The 18,716-nt window shown below is 40.7% G+C and overlaps 2 protein-coding genes across 2 annotated transcripts in view; one reads left to right on the forward strand and one right to left on the reverse strand.

Moving 5' to 3' along the window:
- Window positions 1-2,036: 2,036 nt before the first annotated feature.
- gba3 (glucosidase, beta, acid 3) lies at window positions 2,037-7,933 on the reverse strand. Its single transcript, XM_023421074.2, has 5 exons — window positions 7,593-7,933; window positions 6,775-6,999; window positions 5,841-6,640; window positions 5,211-5,334; window positions 2,037-3,891 (listed from the first exon to the last, which is right to left on the reverse strand). The coding sequence occupies exons 1-5, from the start codon at window positions 7,645-7,647 to the stop codon at window positions 3,686-3,688; spliced, it is 1,410 nt and encodes a 469-aa protein (XP_023276842.1). The 5' UTR covers window positions 7,648-7,933; the 3' UTR covers window positions 2,037-3,685.
- A 1,122-nt stretch (window positions 7,934-9,055) lies between these two features.
- adgra3 (adhesion G protein-coupled receptor A3) overlaps window positions 9,056-18,716 on the forward strand; it is a 32,610-nt gene continuing 22,949 nt past the window's right edge. Inside the window, exon 1 of the mRNA XM_023421120.2 lies at window positions 9,056-10,065. Coding sequence (XP_023276888.1) covers window positions 9,857-10,065 — 209 coding nt within the window. The 5' untranslated portion in view covers window positions 9,056-9,856. The remainder of the gene's footprint in view (window positions 10,066-18,716) is intronic.

Here is an 18,716-nt window from a genome sequence, read left to right on the forward strand (position 1 = left end):
TATAACTCTGATGTCACGCTTCTTATGCCACTGTCAAAAGTGGTGACAGAGCTCCAAACCACTGGTTATGCCACAGTAAGGCGTTTATCCACTTGTATAATGTACTGTAGTGCTCATACAGGATCAAATATGGGATGTGAGGAAAATGGCTTCCAGCTGAAAGAGAAAGAGAAGGAGGGGTTGTGAGGAAGACGGAGGGGGGAAAATGAGAAAACATTTCTTCTTCTAACTCTTTTGCACTAATATGAATTCCCAGTGAAATGTCTGCCGAAGTAGGTCAATGGGATTTAGAAAGTTTGTGGTGTTTTTTTTTTTTTTTTTTTCTCTTCCTCTCTCCTCATACTCTCTTGTCAATGGAAAATGAGCAATGCGATTAGGAGAGGGGAAGATGATGAGTTAGAGAGAGTGAGTGAAAAAGAGCAAGCGGAAGAAAGAAAACGACAGAAGACAGGCTGATGGTGGTTTGGGCCTCTCACGGGTCCCTTACCAGCTGACTGGGGGCCCAGATAAAGAAAGAGAGTGAGAGGAAAGGAGAGAGAAAGATTTGTATCTGCGCTCTAGAGGCAGGGAGTGGCTGATGTTTCTTCATCTTGATATTGAAGCAACAATCTAATTATACCATTTCTCTGGGGAATATGCATGTGATGGTAATCAGTAGATAGAAAAAGGTAATTATTTGCCAGAAGTCATACCCTTTGCACCTGTAAGCACTGCACCGATACCCGAGATTGTGATTTCCCTATAATTCACGATGAAGATAGTTTATTAGCAGCTAAATTATTTAGTTAATTTATATTAAGTAAATGAATTTCCTAGTTATTGAATATTTCATAGTGGCTGTCAAAATATAATGAGTTAAGTTTGGTCAAATACAAATGGGCCTCTCTTGGTAATTTGCCACAATGTTCCTCGGGATAAATCTCCGCCAGTGAATGTGATTGAATGTTACAATTAAACGTTCTAATTCATTGTCAAAAGCAACTTATCTATACACATGATATATTTGGCGCTTAATTGGAAAGCACATTTAGAAATGGTTTCTTCTATGACTTTCTACATCACGGCCCAATCAGAATATATTCTGCCTGCTGTAATGAATTGCAGTTGAATATTCGTAGTTGGGCTATTAAAGAGACTGGAAGAGTGAATTATTTAAATGCTAATTAATGTTTTAAGCTTTCCAACCTGCAATAGGCACATATTATTCCTCAGTTCCCCACAAATGGCTAATTTCTACATTCCCTAAGTGCAGAGTAACTTCTTGCTCATATTTCATTCAATCAATTCAGCAGCAGTGGTGCTTCTTTCACCCATGCAGCTACCTCGAGCCAGTGTTAGAGGAAGATGGAATCCATCAATACTGGAAGACAGTTGGGGGAATTACTAATCAACTCTTAGCTGGGAATTCAGTTGCCCATAGGCTGCACCTATGAATCATGGGAAACATACTTCAAACCCGCTTTACTTCAGATTTTTGTCCCTGCCACAGGTAAGAGAGTTTTCAGTTGTTGCGTTTCATGATCAGCATGCGTGATTTGAATCCCCTCTCCCCTTTGCACCGGTCTCTTGACAAGTTGCATGTTACATCTCTTTAGTAATTGTTTTGTGTTTTGCGCTCAGTCGCCGCGATTCTGCAGAGATTTAAAGACCACCGGCACCCTCTGACAAAGCCACAGATATTAGATGAACTTCATTAGCGTTGAAATAGTGTTAGATGTGGTTCAACTTTGTGTTCAAAGCAGCCGGCAAAGAAGTTCTAATGTGAGCGGCAGTAGCATTATTCATGCTTTCACAATAGCTTGTTATTCATCATAAGACAAAGGAGAATCTCACTCGGCTTGACATAGATGGAGGAGGGCCACAAGGGTATTATTCACATCTGTTGAAAACAGTATGCACAGCCAACTGGATGTCACGATACACCATGCTTATTAATGCATACAAAGTCTCCCAACACAGAATATAAATCACATTTTCCTTCACATCAGAGCATAAATATTAATTGTGTTAAATCTATGATGTATTGTGGTTAGGGAGTCGCTTTAGTTGTTTATTGTTACACCAACAGTATGCATTTTATTAATCAAAACAGCACATCATGTGAAGTGCAATACAGTACAAAGTGAGCTGTTGAATTCAAAAGTGTAGTTCCCTTTGATACCACAAGGTGGCACTGTAGGCCCACAAACATGCCGTCAAACCAATCTTCAGTCCCTGGCTGGCATTCTGCTCACTGATGTTCAGCTGGTGTTTTATTGAACTTGAACCGAAAACATTACAAACTGTCAACTACAATACCCTGCTTTCTATCAGAAACATTTGTACACAGTTTGGAAAAAAAATTAAATAAAAAGAATCACAGCCCTGTAGATACAGTGCATTGTTCAGAACTCAATATAAATAATCCTACCTGAACCACAGTACAGCACAGAGAATCAACAGAAGGCCTCTGGGAGGCTTTTCGCCTTGTTCCCTCTCTTCTCTCTTAAAGTAGAGAGTTTGCACAGCTGTCCGGGGAAAACAAATGGCATTCCACTCTCTTCCTGTGGCAGGACATCTGTTGCTTTCAGCTGGCATCCCTTCTGAGTCTACTGAAGTGTGCTTCATGCAGCCTGGCAGCATTATAATAACTCAGCTGACTATTGCATTTTATCGTATGATGGGTCCTTTCCCTTTTGATAGGTGAGGTGGTAAAGCTGTTTTGTGTTGAATGGAAAAAAGCATGACCAAATGTATTGTATGATGTAACTTGATCGTCCATTGTATATCAAATAGCTGAATCTACAATAAACAAACTACAGTATTTTAGTCAACCTTACCAAAGAAGTCTTGACACCCTTTGATCAGAACCTTTATTCCAAATAAAGATGAGGTGCTTTGAGCTATTTGGTGAACTGACAAGCCTCTAGCCTCTAAGCCTGCATCACTACATCGACAGGCTTCAACCTTCCAGTCAACCTGAAACTTCCAGCGTGCTCATGCCTCCATGCACAGCTGCAGATATACAGCTGGTCACGGTCGCTGTATGTCAAAGACACACTCATCTGACCCTTGCACGTAGATTCAAGGAAAGATAAGATCTTGGACGTGTTGATAGCCTGCCAGAACAAGTCATCTTAAGTATAGGTGTGTAAGGGGCAAGCCTTTACAGAGTCACGTAACAATGCTATTATTCACAATGCCACCAGCATTAATATTGCTATTAAGCGCTGACTGATACAATGTGTTTACATGTTTCTACTGCAGCCCCTTCTTACAGCTGCCTTGGCACTCTGAGTGACAAGTTCTCCCCCTCTCCATAAACCACCTTGTGCAGATTGACAGGGAATTGGACAGGATATAATACTAATTTACACTTGCATTGAATCACCTCAACACTCTGTCCATGTCCTTACATCCTCTGCTGAAGTCAGATTTCTTAAAAAGACAGCCAAGTAAGCTCACTCTGACACCCTGACCATTTTCTGAAGTGAAAAGAAATTCAGAGACGATGACGGTGCTTGAAATTCTGGATGTAGTAGAAGTGAATGGGAGCAGGTGCCTGGTTGGTTAGTTGAACTGCACTGACTCATCTAATTTAGATGAACATGTGTGAGACAAAGCAACAATGCAAAAACTGCTAGTTTATTAAGATTGTGTAAAAAAAAAAACAAAAAAAAAAAAAAACAATTTTTTTAATCTTCAGTCATTGTACATCAGTTTCTCTCTTGTACTTCATGATCATCTTTGCATACTCCCGTCCTGACTGGTATATGGTTCGAGTCAGCTTTGCATCGGAGAAGTCCACATGAAACAGTCCAAAACGAACACTGAATCCGTCAGCCCATTCAAAGTTGTCCAACAGCGACCATGCAAAATATCCATGGACATTGACGCCATCTTCTTCAATAGCTGCACAACGACACAAAGTTAAAACATGGTGAGAAATTTTAATTTTGTGCACACAACAAGAGTTGATCCAAGAGCCCTATCTCTAAAACAGAAGCATACCCACTGCTGGATTTCATAGCTATAGCCATCTAACTGAACCACGACTGCTAACATGACACATGACGAGATTTGCATCATCATAAAGTATTCGAAAGCAGACCAAGAGCATGATTCATTTGCAACAAGTGAAAAAGCCTTGTGTCATACCTATCAGCTGGGAGCACCTCGATAAGTCATTCATGAGCTGTTTCTATGACTTTAATGGATAAAAGCAGCATCTGCTAACTTTTTTTTGGACAGCAAAAATGTTTTTTTGTTTTTTTTTGGTCTTCTTTTTAGCATGTTCACGTGTCAGTCAGAAAAGCACAGGTCTAAGTAATGAAATGAATAATGGCCAAATTCCATTAAGCTGCTTTGGTTTCAGAGTCCTTGTATTGTGCATGCTAGCTCACTGTCACTGTCACGGCCTGTTTGGCAGCCAGCTTTCCCACATCCCTGGCAATAAAAAATACACAGACTGGTCAGATGGTGGCGCCAAAACAAACAACTTTGCATTTGGGCAACACCACGACTCAAAGGCCTAAAATTAAAAATTATATTATTATAGATATAAATCATCGTATATATAAATCATTGTAGTTTCCCCGATTTTGAATTTAAAGCAGACCCTGTTCAGTAATATATGTATATATCTCCTAAAAATGCAATCACAATTTGACAAAGGTGTCCTGAAAATTTAAAAGAATTTGTCCATAGTCCACCAGTAATGTTGCTGTCAAAGGTGTGTAAGACAAAAAGGAGGTATTTTTAACTTTAGAGAGGAAATAAAATGCAATTTTTTCCAGACCAGACACTCAAGTGTATCATTAAAAATAAAAAGTCTGGGTTTAGTACATTATAAAATGCACCAGCACATATCAGCACACTTGACTTCCTCAGGGTGTCTTGGAAAGTAAGGTATAATCGAAAAGTGCTTGAAGCTACAGATACCAGTCTTTGCATACTGAATTTGTAAGAGGGTGCTGGACCATCCAAATTGCACCCTGGTTGCAAGAGGGTTGATGGTGTATCAAACCACCTTTAAATATTCGCTCTACCAGGATTATTTGTCAGCCAGTATTTTCATTAGTAGTTACTGGACTGGCACTAAAATGTTATAAAGAACATTTCCAAAATGCAGAATTAAAATAATTTACATGAGCTTTGACTCTATTACTGTTTGTCAATGGATATTTGCTTGTTTTATTACATTTCTTTAGTACAGATATACCAGCCTTTACCTTTAGCCACCTCCAGGATGGTGTCTTTGTAAAACTCACAGCGCTGGACATCCTCAATTTGCAGTGGCCCTATCTGAGAGAAACCATTCTCTGTGATGTAGACTGCTGGGTTGTTGAAAGTGTCCTGGAAAGTCGTGGGGCAAATATTATTGTCAAACAAGGCATCACAGCTGTCAGACATTCCAGGGAGAGACAGATTGGTCTACAGTGTGCCGTTTAGCTGCATTTCAACAGTGCCAAGCTCAAACTAATGGCCTGTGACAAGTCACAACAGCAGGAAATTGCTCGTTTGCAAACACTTTTCAGCAAAGTAACTGTTTCATTCAATGTGACAGCACTAATGAAGCATCAGTGTGTTTCTGGAGGTGTTAAAAGGAGATTACTGCATACAAAATCAATAGTAAGACACTAAACTAATGTCAGAGTGTTCTCCTCCTTTGGTTAAAGGCGATTTGTCTTCTCGGTCAATTCAGTTTGATGCTAAGAGAGAAAAGAAAAATGACTCCACATTTCAACTGATTGAATGCAAAGTCAAAATGTAGGATGTGGATGTTCCTTGTTTGAGCGACTTTTCAGTGATGTGGACCAAGTTAACTGGCTTTTAGGAAAACATTTTAGTTGTAATATTACCTTAATGTACTTAAGAAGTTTCCTTAAGCCATAGGGGACTACAGCCAGCCAGGACACTCCACAGACGGACCAGGACGGATCCAAAATTTCCTCTGCATCTCGGTCGCTCTTTATACACATCTGTCCACATCCTCCTCCTGGCTTGACTTTGCGGGATGTATAGTAGTTCAAAGCAAAGAAATCAGCTGTGCCTAAAATGGCAGGTTCATCCTTTGAGAACCTGGGAAGTCTCGAGCTGCCGCTATATCCCAGCTTCATACTTTGAGAGTTGATGGCAGATCTCATTATTTCTGGATAATCTCCAGTGACAAAAACAGGCCAGGCAAACCAGCCTAGAGTAAATGCAAGGTCACGTTCAGTAGCAGTAATATCCTCGTTGCAATCCGGGCGCAATGGCTCAAACCAGTCACTGTTGATGGCCAGAGACACCGCTCCCTTTTGCTTTGGCCTGTAGTAGGAGTTGTAGCTGTGCCAGGCCATGGCATGGGCACGCAGCATATTATGGCCCACCAGGTAAGCAGCAATCCCCGGTTCTTTTAACCCTGGAGCATGGATGCCGTCTTCGTGGCCCAGTTTGGCGCACACATGCGGCTCGTTGATAGTGATCCAAAGTTTGACTCGGTCCCCAAATGTTTGGAAACAAAACTTGGCATAGCTGTCGAAGTGGGTCGCTATAGCTGGGGATTTCCAGCCACCCTGGTCTTGGAGATCTTGTGGCAAGTCAAAGTGGTAGAGTGTGACCATAGGTGAAACATTACAGGCCAGCAAATCATCAATCACCTTGTTGTAGTACTGTACACCTGTTGGACAGTTAGGCAGTGCTGTAGTTAATGGGTGACATGGTAAAACAGCACTAGAAGCATCTAATAAGCTTCTTTTATTATGTAGTTCTAGATTTAGGTCTAGCATGGGCCTTACAGGAATATGGAAATACCTTTTTGATTGACATTGCGTGTGGTCCCATCAGGCAGGAGGCGGGCCCAGGAGAGAGACAGGCGATAGTGCGTCAGTCCAAGCTGCTGGATGCACTCCAGGTCTTTCTCCCACAGCTCATAGCTGTTACAGGCTACATCTCCGTTCTGCTCCTTAAACACTCTGCCTTTCTCATGACAAAACGTGTCCCAGATACTCGGTCCCTTGCCGTCTGCCTGCCAGCCACCTCAACACACACACATAGAGGTTGTTTCATTTCATAAAAGTAGTGAGGGTGTTGACTTAAAGAAAAATCACTGTAATATTTCAGCTGGGACTTTTAGTAGTTTTAGTCTCCTGAAGGCTCATATTCATGTGATATTCCATCATATATTAGCTAAAGTGTTCAGTGTTTTTCCTTCTATTATAGAAGGGATTGCCTGTTGTTTTTTGTAATGTTTTTTTAGTGTGTTCTCAGTCTTACATTAGGATGACTTGTGAGCTTCTTCAAAGTTGTCTATACTTAACGATATAACGCTAGTATCAATAATAATGGCCTGTAGGCTGATTGGTTAAAATTAACAGTCAAATGACATTCAGGCATGCAGTGTCTGGTTTAAGAAAATCACTGTGCGTTGTGCCTCAGAGTCTTGGGTCTTGCTGTGTACCATTTAACACAACATCATGGACGCCTGTGCAGTCTAATGTCATCTATTAAAAAAGCTTTGGAATGACTATAACCAAAGTTCATGATATCTCCAAACAGCATGAACAACAATGCAATGGCTATTGGTGAAAATACCATACTTAAGTATTAAAAAACGCATATTAATCACATACCTTCTATTTGATACGCAGCAGTTCCTGCTCCCCACGCAAAGTCACTTGGGAACATGTTATCTCAACCCTTATGTCTCCGCGTTGTTGTTTGAAACAATTAATACATTAGGTTTAAACTGCTCGTCCTCGCGCACAAATATCCTACAACCAGGAACTCCTCCGAGATGTGACGTTCAGATACATGAATGCTACCTCAGACATATTAAAACTAGTGCTAACTCAGACGAATTAATCCAATATCTGTATGATTGTTAGGAATCCAGTGCAGCAATTTCTCTTGTACCTAAATAATAATCAGTCACAACGATTTAAGTTACAGGGCTCAGGCTTTTGATTGTCCTTTAAAGTTGCGCTCACGACTACCGAGGTGCACTTGAAAGCAACACATCAAGGTACAGTCCTGCGTGATGACGTTTCGCTAAGTTTGTGGACGTAAAATTTGCGCTCTGTCTGGACAACTTTTACTTTATTGCATTTTAAAATTTTATAAGAGCCCATATTTTTGAATTTAATTGATTAAATCCAGTGAAAGTGTGTGATTTTTGTAAACTTTTCTGGCATTGGGATTTCATTCAGAATGGTTTGCATCTTTTGATAGGTTGCGTTTGACCAGACTGAAATTCAGATGAAAAGAATTTATTAGCATTTAAGTCACTGAATATCATCCATTCAGCTGACTGCTGCATCACAACAATGTGACGTACTGTGCTGACAAAAAAGGTTAAAGGTTGCTCGTCAATGAACGTCAAGCCTCACAAATCCTGAAAGCAAATAGACCAGTGGAGGTGAAAGCATTTAGCCTGAAGGCATAAGTTCCCTGGCCTGTGTTCACTTCAATGCTCTTCTTTGGTCCAGGTCCTATAGAATGAAGTGACTCACTCAACCTGATCATAACACAGAAAATGGATTGGGAGGGTAAACAGATTTTCCTCATGTGCTCATCATGTGACTTCATTCTTTACGGCTATGGTACAGCAAACTACACAAACCTCGTTTAAGGTCAACCAAACAGAGAAAACTAGGGGTGGAAGAAGTATTCACATCCTTTACTTTAGTAAAAGTAGAAATACAAATACATGACAATACTGTTTCACTCAGAGAAAGTAGGCCACTTACAAACACAAAGCAGTGCAAGTGTCAAAAGACTACTATTTGTATTAAATAGTAGGCTATTCTGCAAATTATTTATAACTACTGTGAAATAAATGTAGTGGAGTAAAATGTAGAATAATTGCTTTCTAAAATTAATTATCAAAAGTAGCAGGCCTTTATTAAAAATGTGTTTGTTGTGTATAATAGTGCAGTTACTTTCAGTACAGTTTCCACCACTGTGGCCTGAATAGAGATAAAAGTATTACAACCTTGTCTGGCAAATACTCAAAGCAACTCAACAGATGACAATGGCTCTGCTGAGGCTTTTATTCTGAAATGCAGACCGGATATGCTTTGAATTCCACTGGAGTTGACAATAGTGGAGCCCGGGGCAGGACCATGGGAAGAGGACTTCTCAATGGACACAGAACTAGTTTTGAAAACTTTCCAAAGACACCGGGGAACTAAAAGACACCAAATAACCACTTTACATACGTTTCTTTAAGTTATGTCGAGCGTTTCACTTTGTTTTTTGACCATTTGCAGCACACTTTGAGCTGTGTTTTTGTACTTTCGTATTCTTTCATAGTTATTTCCTGTTGGTGCCTGGAAAACAGGGAATGGGAAGTTTACTCGCTCTTGTTTGGTTCAGTATATAGTTCAAGTTATTTGGAAATGAAAGTACGTGTTTTATAAAGCCTGGTCGCGTCCCCTGAAGTTAATGCAGATAACTTGGGATGACTGCAGCCGCCTCCCGTGGAAAAGACAACACTGTGACTCGGACCCACGCTATGGGCAACAAAGAAAACCTCTCAACAACTGGGCAAGTTATTTACTAACCACCGAACATACTCAGCATTTAAAATTTGTGTATTAGTAGAGTTGGAGGAAATGAACACACCGCCACAATGGGAAGGGAATTATAAATGAGTCGTTTGGCAAACAAAGGAGGACACCTCTGTCGGACTGAATGCCGCCGAGCAAAGGGAAAGCCTTGCGAGAAATGGAGGAGGAAGGTTCACTTGAACCAAACAAGATACTGGCAAAGGTCGCATTTTTGTCTGGCTTTCGGGCCACCTTTTTATAACAAAGCTTCTTAGTTTCACCCTACTATCTATCAAAACATTCTTTCCTTTGCCAATGCTGCGAGGGTATTCAAGTCGCGTGTGAAAATGAGGGTGGATGTGTTGCAGTTGCTTGTGATTTTGCTGCTGAGTGTCGGCGGCGGAGGCTCGGTGGTATCATCTGATTGCAAATCATATGATGAACGCTCGAAAAGCGCTGGGAAGAGCCCGACGTCCGACAGGAAAGTGGTCTGCAGCAACATGGAGCTCCATCAGGTGTTACCGCCGGACTCCTTCCCCAACAGAACAGTCACACTGTGAGTATACACAGAGACGCAATTTACATTCATTTTACCCAGTTAAAACACACCCAAGCCTGTTCTGACACTGTACTTTCAATCTTTGAGCTTTGTTACCAGGCAATTATCCGCTGTTGGTGGCAGAATGTGAACTACATCCCCCGCATTCACCCTATTGTCTTCTTTTAAATAGTTAACATGGAGTCACTACAAAGACCTAAGCATCTTTTTCTTACTTAATTCTCCTAAATACACATCTTATCCTGATTATTAACTGAATGAATGTGAGGTTCACTTCCACATAGTTATCCATAGTTTTAGAGGTAATCGGGTAATATTTCTAAAGATAAATATGGCATGATAAGTGGTACACTAGAGTTATATTTATGTCTGCTCTGTGTCAGCCATACATCATGCTTTCACAGCTGCATACTGGAATAGTGAACATGTAAACCCTATGTAACACTAACCGCCTGTCTTCCTGTAGTGTTGTGATTCATACACAGGAAGACGCCTCTCTGACCATATCTCCAAGGCATTATAATGGATGCAAGGGCCCACTGGCTGTGATGCTTTTTCCTGTCTGATGGGGTTACATCCAGTTTCAGTCGTACTGTTATTGACAAGACACTTCACTAAGCCTCACCAGCCGCCAGTGGTATTAATACAGTTGTTAGTTGTCATGTGGCCCCCCTCAGAACTCAAAAGGACGAAACACACACACATGCAGACACAAGTGATTGAGCACAAGCAGATTTCCCTCACAACCTTTTCATGACCTCATGGATTGAGGTCATCAAATGTTTCTGCAGATTGCTGAGGCTTTTGTGTTGTTAACATATTTTAAAGTTGTACCTGATTTAATTTAGTGCTGTTTTGATCTCGGTGTATCACAGTGTTCAAAACAAGACTAGACAACTTTTTTTATTAGAAAAACTAGTAAAAAGTCAGAAATTCAAGCTGTGTGTTTAGAGCACTTGTGTTTTGTGGTGGTGGTGGTGAGCGATAGGGGAAATATGAGAATACTAGGGCAGGGTGCAGGAGTAGAAAGCAAATAATAGACTCAAGGGAGGGAAAGAAAGGGAGAGGATTGGCTGCAAAGTTATGAGTTATAAGACCATTGCAGTGATTTTGCATGTTTTAACCTGTTTACCACAAATTGCAGGTACATTACTTTGAAGCAAAGTCATTGAGTTGTTATATTTTTAAATCTGCTTTCCAATCATATTGGTTTGTAGTCATTTCAGGAGAGCATAAAAGTAACATTTGCAGAGATTTGATATTTGCTTGAGTTAGGTAATCCATAAGTGCAGTGTGTCTAGTTTTATTTATTTAGTAATCAAAGTCAGACCATTGTAGCATGGGAATTGAAGGCACAAGCACATGTTGAGCAGTTTGCTGCAAAGATGTGTTAGGCTTAGAGTTTTTATTTTATCAATTACTGAAACTGCTGAACACCTGGCAACCACTCGAACAAGTGTCAAAGCCTCAGAGACCTGTCAGTAAAATAAATGATGTGCCTCTTTAAGACTAAACATCCCAACAATTTCCTCTTCACTGACCTCCATATTGGGGTTTTTTTTTTTTACCCAGCAGTGCTAACCTGTACTTACCTGTTGAGGTGCTGGTTGTATTCAGGAGCTGACTGTGAAATCTCAGATGTTGGAGCTTTCCACCAACACGTAACACATTGAATTACATGACTCGAGCAAGTATGATGTCTCTGTCAATCAGTAATCATAAAGTACTGAAATAATGAGCTGGCAAGAGCTTGAACTTGGAATAATGATGAGCAGTAATGAGAAGTAGATATGATTAGTAGGGAATTGGCTAAAACATGCAGTTACACATGAAGGGCTCTTGAATTTTCGAATTTCTTGATTTTATTTATTTATTTATTTATTGTGATCCCTGATACAATCTTCCTCTTTATGGCGTTTAATAATCCTGTCTTCTTAAATGTGTCTAGAATTTAAAATATGCTGATCTCTCTTGGTTATGGTGTAGTTGGCGTTTGCCATGTCTCTATGTTTTCAGTGAGCTTGGAGTCTGTCATCTTGTTCAGACAGTGATGGATTGGAGGTTGAGCCAGGTTCCTCATGATTTAGCATTGAGCTTAAGCACTGTAATGTGGAGGATAGTCTCCAAAGAAGAAGAAAGATGTAATTAGAGAGCACAGACAGCGAGCAGTGCAGCTCTCAGGAATTCCTTCCAGTCTCCACATTTCTGGCCACTTGTTTGTTTTCCATTGTAGGAAAACAACAAAACTATGTCCTTAAAGGGGAAGCCTCTTCACAATTCAATGTAGACAAGAGTAACAATCAAACAGCAATTTATGTTCACTGTGAAATTTTTAGGTGTTGATTTATGACCTGTAAAAGCGGCGAGCCCTCTCATTAGGTGTGGTGGTCCTGTTTTATGGCACTCCCACTGCCTTGTTGTGTGGTTGACCATGGCCTGGACATAGCTGGTCTGGACTGCAGTGAACTCTAAAGAAATGTAATCACTTTCACCAAACTTGCATCTTAATGTTTCTAGATGTTTCTGCGGCAATGTTCTCAGGTATGTTTAACACATAGACCTGGATCTAAATGGCTTGTGTGCCTAAGGTGTGTTAGTGTCAGCAGACAGACATCTCTAATTAATTTTTTCTCCTTTAAGACATATTTGAAAAACATGATAAAATAACACCAAATGTCACACCTGACTTTTTACACTTCTCACTTTCAGGGTAATGTTATTTTGCTCGTTTCGATATGGATGTTTTCCAATTTGTGTGTTGATACGCCTTGTTGTGTTTGTTAATTAAAGGCCTTGCCAGAAACAGCAGTAGAAGCTATGTGTGATTAGAGAACACCCCCCCCCCCCTTCTTTGTACTTAAGATTTCCTGTTTTCCTCTTCAGGGGTCGAGTAACAAATTAAAAATTTAACCCAGGCTTTTCAAAGAAAACCAAGCACACTTCTTTGAGCATTTTCTCAACTACTATGGTGAACTCATTGAACCACTGGGATAATTGGTTTGACTACATGCCAGAAAATTTCCCTCAGATAATGTCACATGATGGCTCTCAGTTTTTACTTATCTTTTATTTAAACCATGCTTGTCTGTACACGAGCAGTTACACAGTTAAATAGCCATTATTTTACCAGACCGGAATGACTGCTGGTATTGGCTTACCCTGAGATTGAATGCATGTAGTTATTCAGGGCAGTTCTGCCCTGAATGCCTCTCTGTAGAGAAAAACATGAGTGATGCATTCCCTGCATTTGTGCTCTCCAAATGATACCACATGCCTAAGTAATCTGAGAGGAAATGACACAAATGTGTTTACAGCTGGCCTATCCTCCCATGTCAGTGAAGGCCTCGTCTGAAATACAAGGGGTTGAATTTAACTTCTGCCTCACACGGAAGGATAAATCAGGTTGTGCGGGTCGTCTGTATGGGTGTGTACATGTGCATTTATTTCTGTGCACCTGTTTAAGTTTCATCCGACATACCCGCACAGACGGGAACTGACTATATTTAAGCTTTCTGTACTCACCAGGCTCATATTTCTTTACAGGGCTTGTTTAGTGTGTAATCAGGACCCATTCACAGGAGCACCTGGGTTGGACAGTGCAAACAAGCGCACCTGGTTTTGAGCTGCACAGCGCAGCACAGGATTAATGTCAGGAAGAGAGCAGGGATTGCCTCCCTTGCTGCAGGAAAAGCATGCTGAGTTTGATGACACGTCAGGGTGCAGTAAAACGTCTTGTTTTACAGCAGTGCAAACTGGGAGTTAGGGTTACATTCTCGTCTGGTTTCCTTGAGACTTCGCTGCCTTCAGGTTAGGCTTGTGGAGCAGCCTCACTTTGGATTTCAGATCTTAAAATACAGTGAACGCAGACACATAAGTTTGGAATTTGTGATCAGTCCCTAGGTCAATCATTTCATTTGTTTACTCTCCCCAGCATTAAAAAGCTACTATGTTATGCTGGGAGCCTTTTGAAGTGCTTGTGTAACTGGAACACAGGTGCCTGCTGTCATGCATGTCCTAAGAGGATTTGTTTTTGTTTTTTGTCCAAGCTCACTGAAAACATAGAGACATGGCAAACGCCAACTACACCATAACCAAGAGAGATCAGCATATTTTAAATTCTAGACACATTTAAGAAGACAGGATTATTAAACGCCATAAAGAGGAAGATTGTATCAGGGATCACAATAAATAAATAAATAAATAAATAAATAGGAGTGCTCCTGTGTACTGCAGTGTTTGCAGAAGAAAGCAAATTTCCAAAAGCAAGGCACTGACAGCTGCACATTTAGTCAGTTCACAGCCTTTCATTTCTCAGGTCTGTTGAGCTTTGACTTTGCCAGGTTGCCCCAAGTCTCAGCTAATCCCAGACAAGCAATTCAGTTTAGTTTGTAGACATGAGCTCACGCTGTGTGATACCTTCTGGTCTGTATTCATTTTATTACTCATCTTCTTTTATCCTGTTCGCATGGTGGGATCATTTGTCCATTCAGCCAGAGAGCTATAAGGTGAATACCTTGCTCTAATGGCTTGGCCTGTTGGATGGTCAAAGAGGATATTGCAAGGCCTACAACTTGTACGACAAGCTTCCCCAAACTCAAGTGAATTCCTTTAAAGGACTTGATATTTCCTCAATGACATATAAAACAAAAATCCTTGGCGCAGCCTTTTCTATCCCTTGGTGCTCATTCTCTAAATAAATCCAAATGCTGCAGAAAAATCTTCATACTTGGATCATTTGTGGCACAAGAAAGCACTAGATAACTGCGAGAATCACCTTGGCAAGTTGCACCACCTCAGCCACTGAATCACTTCCCTTTTCCACCTGAGCTGAGGCCCACTTTTCCATTCATTGTAGTCGGAGGAAGTCACTCTAGAAGGGATTTTATGAGCTCCACTGCAGCCTGAAACTTATTTGAAAACCTGTTGAAGAGTTACAGCTCTCTGCTCTTGGGACTTCTTTGTGTGAAAGCCTCCTGAGCGTAAAGAAAGTGTTGAGAGATCACCAGTTAGCTTTGTTCTTAAAATGCTCTGTGCCTATGAGGGGAGTGTGTAGTGGCTGGCCGTTTTTTGGTCCCTCTCTGGATAATGTGCCCACAGCCAGAGGCGTATGCTTTCAAAGGTGTATTTTCTTAAGTGAAAAAGAACTCTGGACTACCTTCAGCAGTGTCATGTTTACTCAGTTTGAAGGCAAAAGGAAATCTAGGCCAGCGAATTTTATATTACTCAGAGTAGAAATTCCGGTTTCAGAGACAGCTCTTCCATAAATGTCATAGAGATTTATAGCATCTGTATCAGGAGACAGGATGTGAGATTCGGTCGTATCCCCCTGCAGCTTGTTCTTGGCCTGAGCACAAGCAGGTCTTATCTATGCATCAAGATAAGGGAGACTCCCCTCCTGCATCGTTTGAGGCCTTGCCCGAAGAAATTCCACAGACGGCTCTCTAGTCTGGAGACCTCAGGCTGACATCCAGAGACAGACATTGAGGAAGCAGACGGTCTAGCTACAGACATCCTGAGGGCAGTGGAGATGTTGGTGGTTAAATGTCCATGATCTCCATGTAGATTTGAGGCTTTGCTTTAAATGTATTGCTTGTGTAGTACGCTGTGGTATTGCTTTGTCACCAGTGCAAGAGTGTGGATAAGACTCGGGTTTTGCAGCCAAAGCAGTTTCCAACATGCCGAAGTCACACTCCTGTCAGGAGCAAGAGGGAGGGACAATGCGAGTGAAGTAGGGCAGAGCATGCAAAGAAGGAAGGGATGGAAAGGGGGCAAGATAAGGGCTCATGACTCTCAGGAGAACTCTCTTTCTCAGATTATTTTAACGACCTGTAGAGTCACAAGGCTAGAAATGTGAATTTAAGCAGCCACAACGGAATGATTCATAATCCACTCTGCAAACCTACTTACACAACTTTCCATGATGATGCAAGGCCTGTTCACGCTGTATTGAACCTCAAATAAGTTAATGTCAATAATGATGAGCGTGTACTTGTGACCACTCCAGGTCTTTGCCATTAGATTTTTCCTATTGGGCAGATGTTGTTATGATTTGCCATACTTTCCTGTCACGACATTACATAATGTAACAGTTAGCCTGCCCTCTTTGTACCTCTCTAAATTGGCTTACGGTGCTTTATGAAAACGTTGCTGTCAGTGCAGTCCGTCCAAATGTAAGCGTTGCCTCTGTAGATGCATTTTCTGTTTGTGATAAAATGAAGATGCTTCCTTAATTTCTTCTGCATCAGCTCCCAAATATTATGAGCTTCCTCAATTTGTTTTTTACTGCAGTGTTGCTGCATTGTAAGGTGTTTTTGTCCATCCCCTATATTCTGTTGATTGAGAACCACATTCCTGAAGTCACAGAGCCCTCATGGTAAATGCATCCATTTGGTATGCCAGATATTCTTCAATATAAATGAGACTTTTGTGACCACAATCTTGGAGTGCCCAGCGTTTCTGCCTATATCATCAGAGCATGTGTACACAGGCAGTGATAGAATTTGCAGTCTTGTACATTATTGCGTTTTAACATCTGCCATTTCAGCATCCAGCAAGGCTGCAAAACGCAAGCGGTGGACGCAGGAACTGTTTGTGTGCTCTCGCTCAGAGTGGCAGCGAGCCAAGCAGCAAATCTCCAATGAGTCTCCTCTGTCCAACCCTGTAATAAAACAACCCCTCAACACCCCATAATGACTCCAATCTGGCCCTGGGTTGTGGGTGCCACTAGCATGTATGTCACCCACCACATCCCCTCCCTGCTGGCCAGAAAACATGCTAACCACAAGTCCTTGCATGGGTTTCCTGCTGGGAGTTAACAGCACTATTGATTTCCCAGATCCTTTGGGAGTAGTTTGGGAGAGAAATCTTGGACTCTCAGGGACATGGGTGCAGAAAGTGGAGCTTTACTTTGCAGTTTTATATGTAGTGAATCAGCTTGTGCTATGCACCAGGAATAAACTGGATCATAAAATCTGGTTTATAACCCAGGGAGGAAGCAATCAAGAATTCACACATGGTCTTGAAGGTCTTCTCAGCTCTTTCATTTCTGCAGTGATAAAGTTTAAAATGATGAAGGATTTTCTTATATATGTGTACTTGTTTGTATTGAAAGGTGTTTGTAAGGAGTACCTCACAATATCTTCTTAGTATTAGGGGATTTTTTTTTACATTGTGCATTGCATCTAATCAGGTGTTAGCTGTAACTATTATGCATAATTCATCTGTCTGTAACACTTTGGGTTTTTTGTTTGTGTGTCCCTTCAATAAAATACTTGAAGGCTCCTTTTTAGTTATGTAACCCTGATTAGTTGCAGTGAATAAACAGTAAATAATTTTCTGACCGTTCATGGCTAGATTAAAGGTGAACTTGTGTTTGATCGAAAACATGGATTTCTTATTGTTAAAATAATATGATGGTTATGAAAAAAAATGCATCACTGGTGAGTCACTGCTGCTACAGATCAGAATATGATGTGTTTTAGCTGTTGATGTCCTTGAAGAGAGCCTTCATAACACTTTATCTCATTTTGGCCTACCTGTCTCAAGAGTGCTCATATGATAGCCATTTTAACATGAAAGAAAACGCTTGGCTGAGGTTCAAGTTGTTTTTCTTCTGATCTTTTCCTGGCAGCGGGGTAAGATTCTGTGACTGGAGGCTAAAGTGTGGCTGGAGGACAAAGGGACTTAACATTGTTATCTGTCAACAAGTAGCAGTGTGGCACCATTTCACTTGTAACTGAAAAAGACACTAGATCCTTTTCAATCCACCTTCACAATTTAATTAACACACATTCCTTGCAGATGCTTTGAGTGCTGCGGTTGTTTCTTCTATCTGAAAATTGTTGTTTGCTTCAGATATTAGATGTAAGCCTATATTAAATTTGACTTGGTGTGACAAGTTGACAAATACCTCAGCTACCTAAAATGTTTAATATTTAACTTAAAAGTATTCACAAGAAATGTTTAGCATTTGCACAGCACACATGAATATGTCACAACTACTTATAATATGATTTCACAGATTTGGCTCCGAGGCACTCCTCTACAGCTAGAATAGCTGAGAGGAATATTCTGTTTCGGGTTTATTATTCTTCCGCCAAATTTCGGCACGTAACTCGTCCCACAGCTTTGAGAAAACCCCGGTAATATATACATCAAAACGTGCGTCTTGATCCCGAAAGGGGTGCTATGACTTTTGGTGTTAAAATTCCAATTTTTCCCAAAGTTATTCCCAAAAAACTGGGAATAAATAATGCATTAGGAATGCATTGGAATTTTCTTTAGAAACCCACCTTTTTTCTACAAAATTGCACCTTTTTTCTGAGTCACCCAGCTCTATCATACCTGCACGTAGAAATGTGATTCAAACTATAAAACGGAGGAAAACTTCTGCTCTCTCAAAAAGACAGGAACTGTTTTTACACAAACTGTGTGTTTGTAAACAAACTTTTCAAACTGTGAGCACTCAAAGGAGGAGTGCAAATCACTTTTTCTTCAAAGTTAGAGTGAAAGCGTCAGTTGCCTAGAGTGCGTGAAGCAGTAAAAAATAACCTTTATTTTTATTTTTAACTCGAGTTTGCGGCCAAACCGTAAAAAGGAGACAAATAATTCTTTCTGAAAATGTAGACATAGTTGTTGGGATTCATAAA

This window comes from Seriola lalandi, unplaced genomic scaffold, assembly GCF_002814215.2.
Source record: "Seriola lalandi dorsalis isolate HSWRI2012SDOR001 ecotype SW California unplaced genomic scaffold, Sedor1 jcf7180002054663, whole genome shotgun sequence".
Classification (NCBI taxonomy): Eukaryota; Metazoa; Chordata; class Actinopteri; order Carangiformes; family Carangidae; genus Seriola; species Seriola lalandi.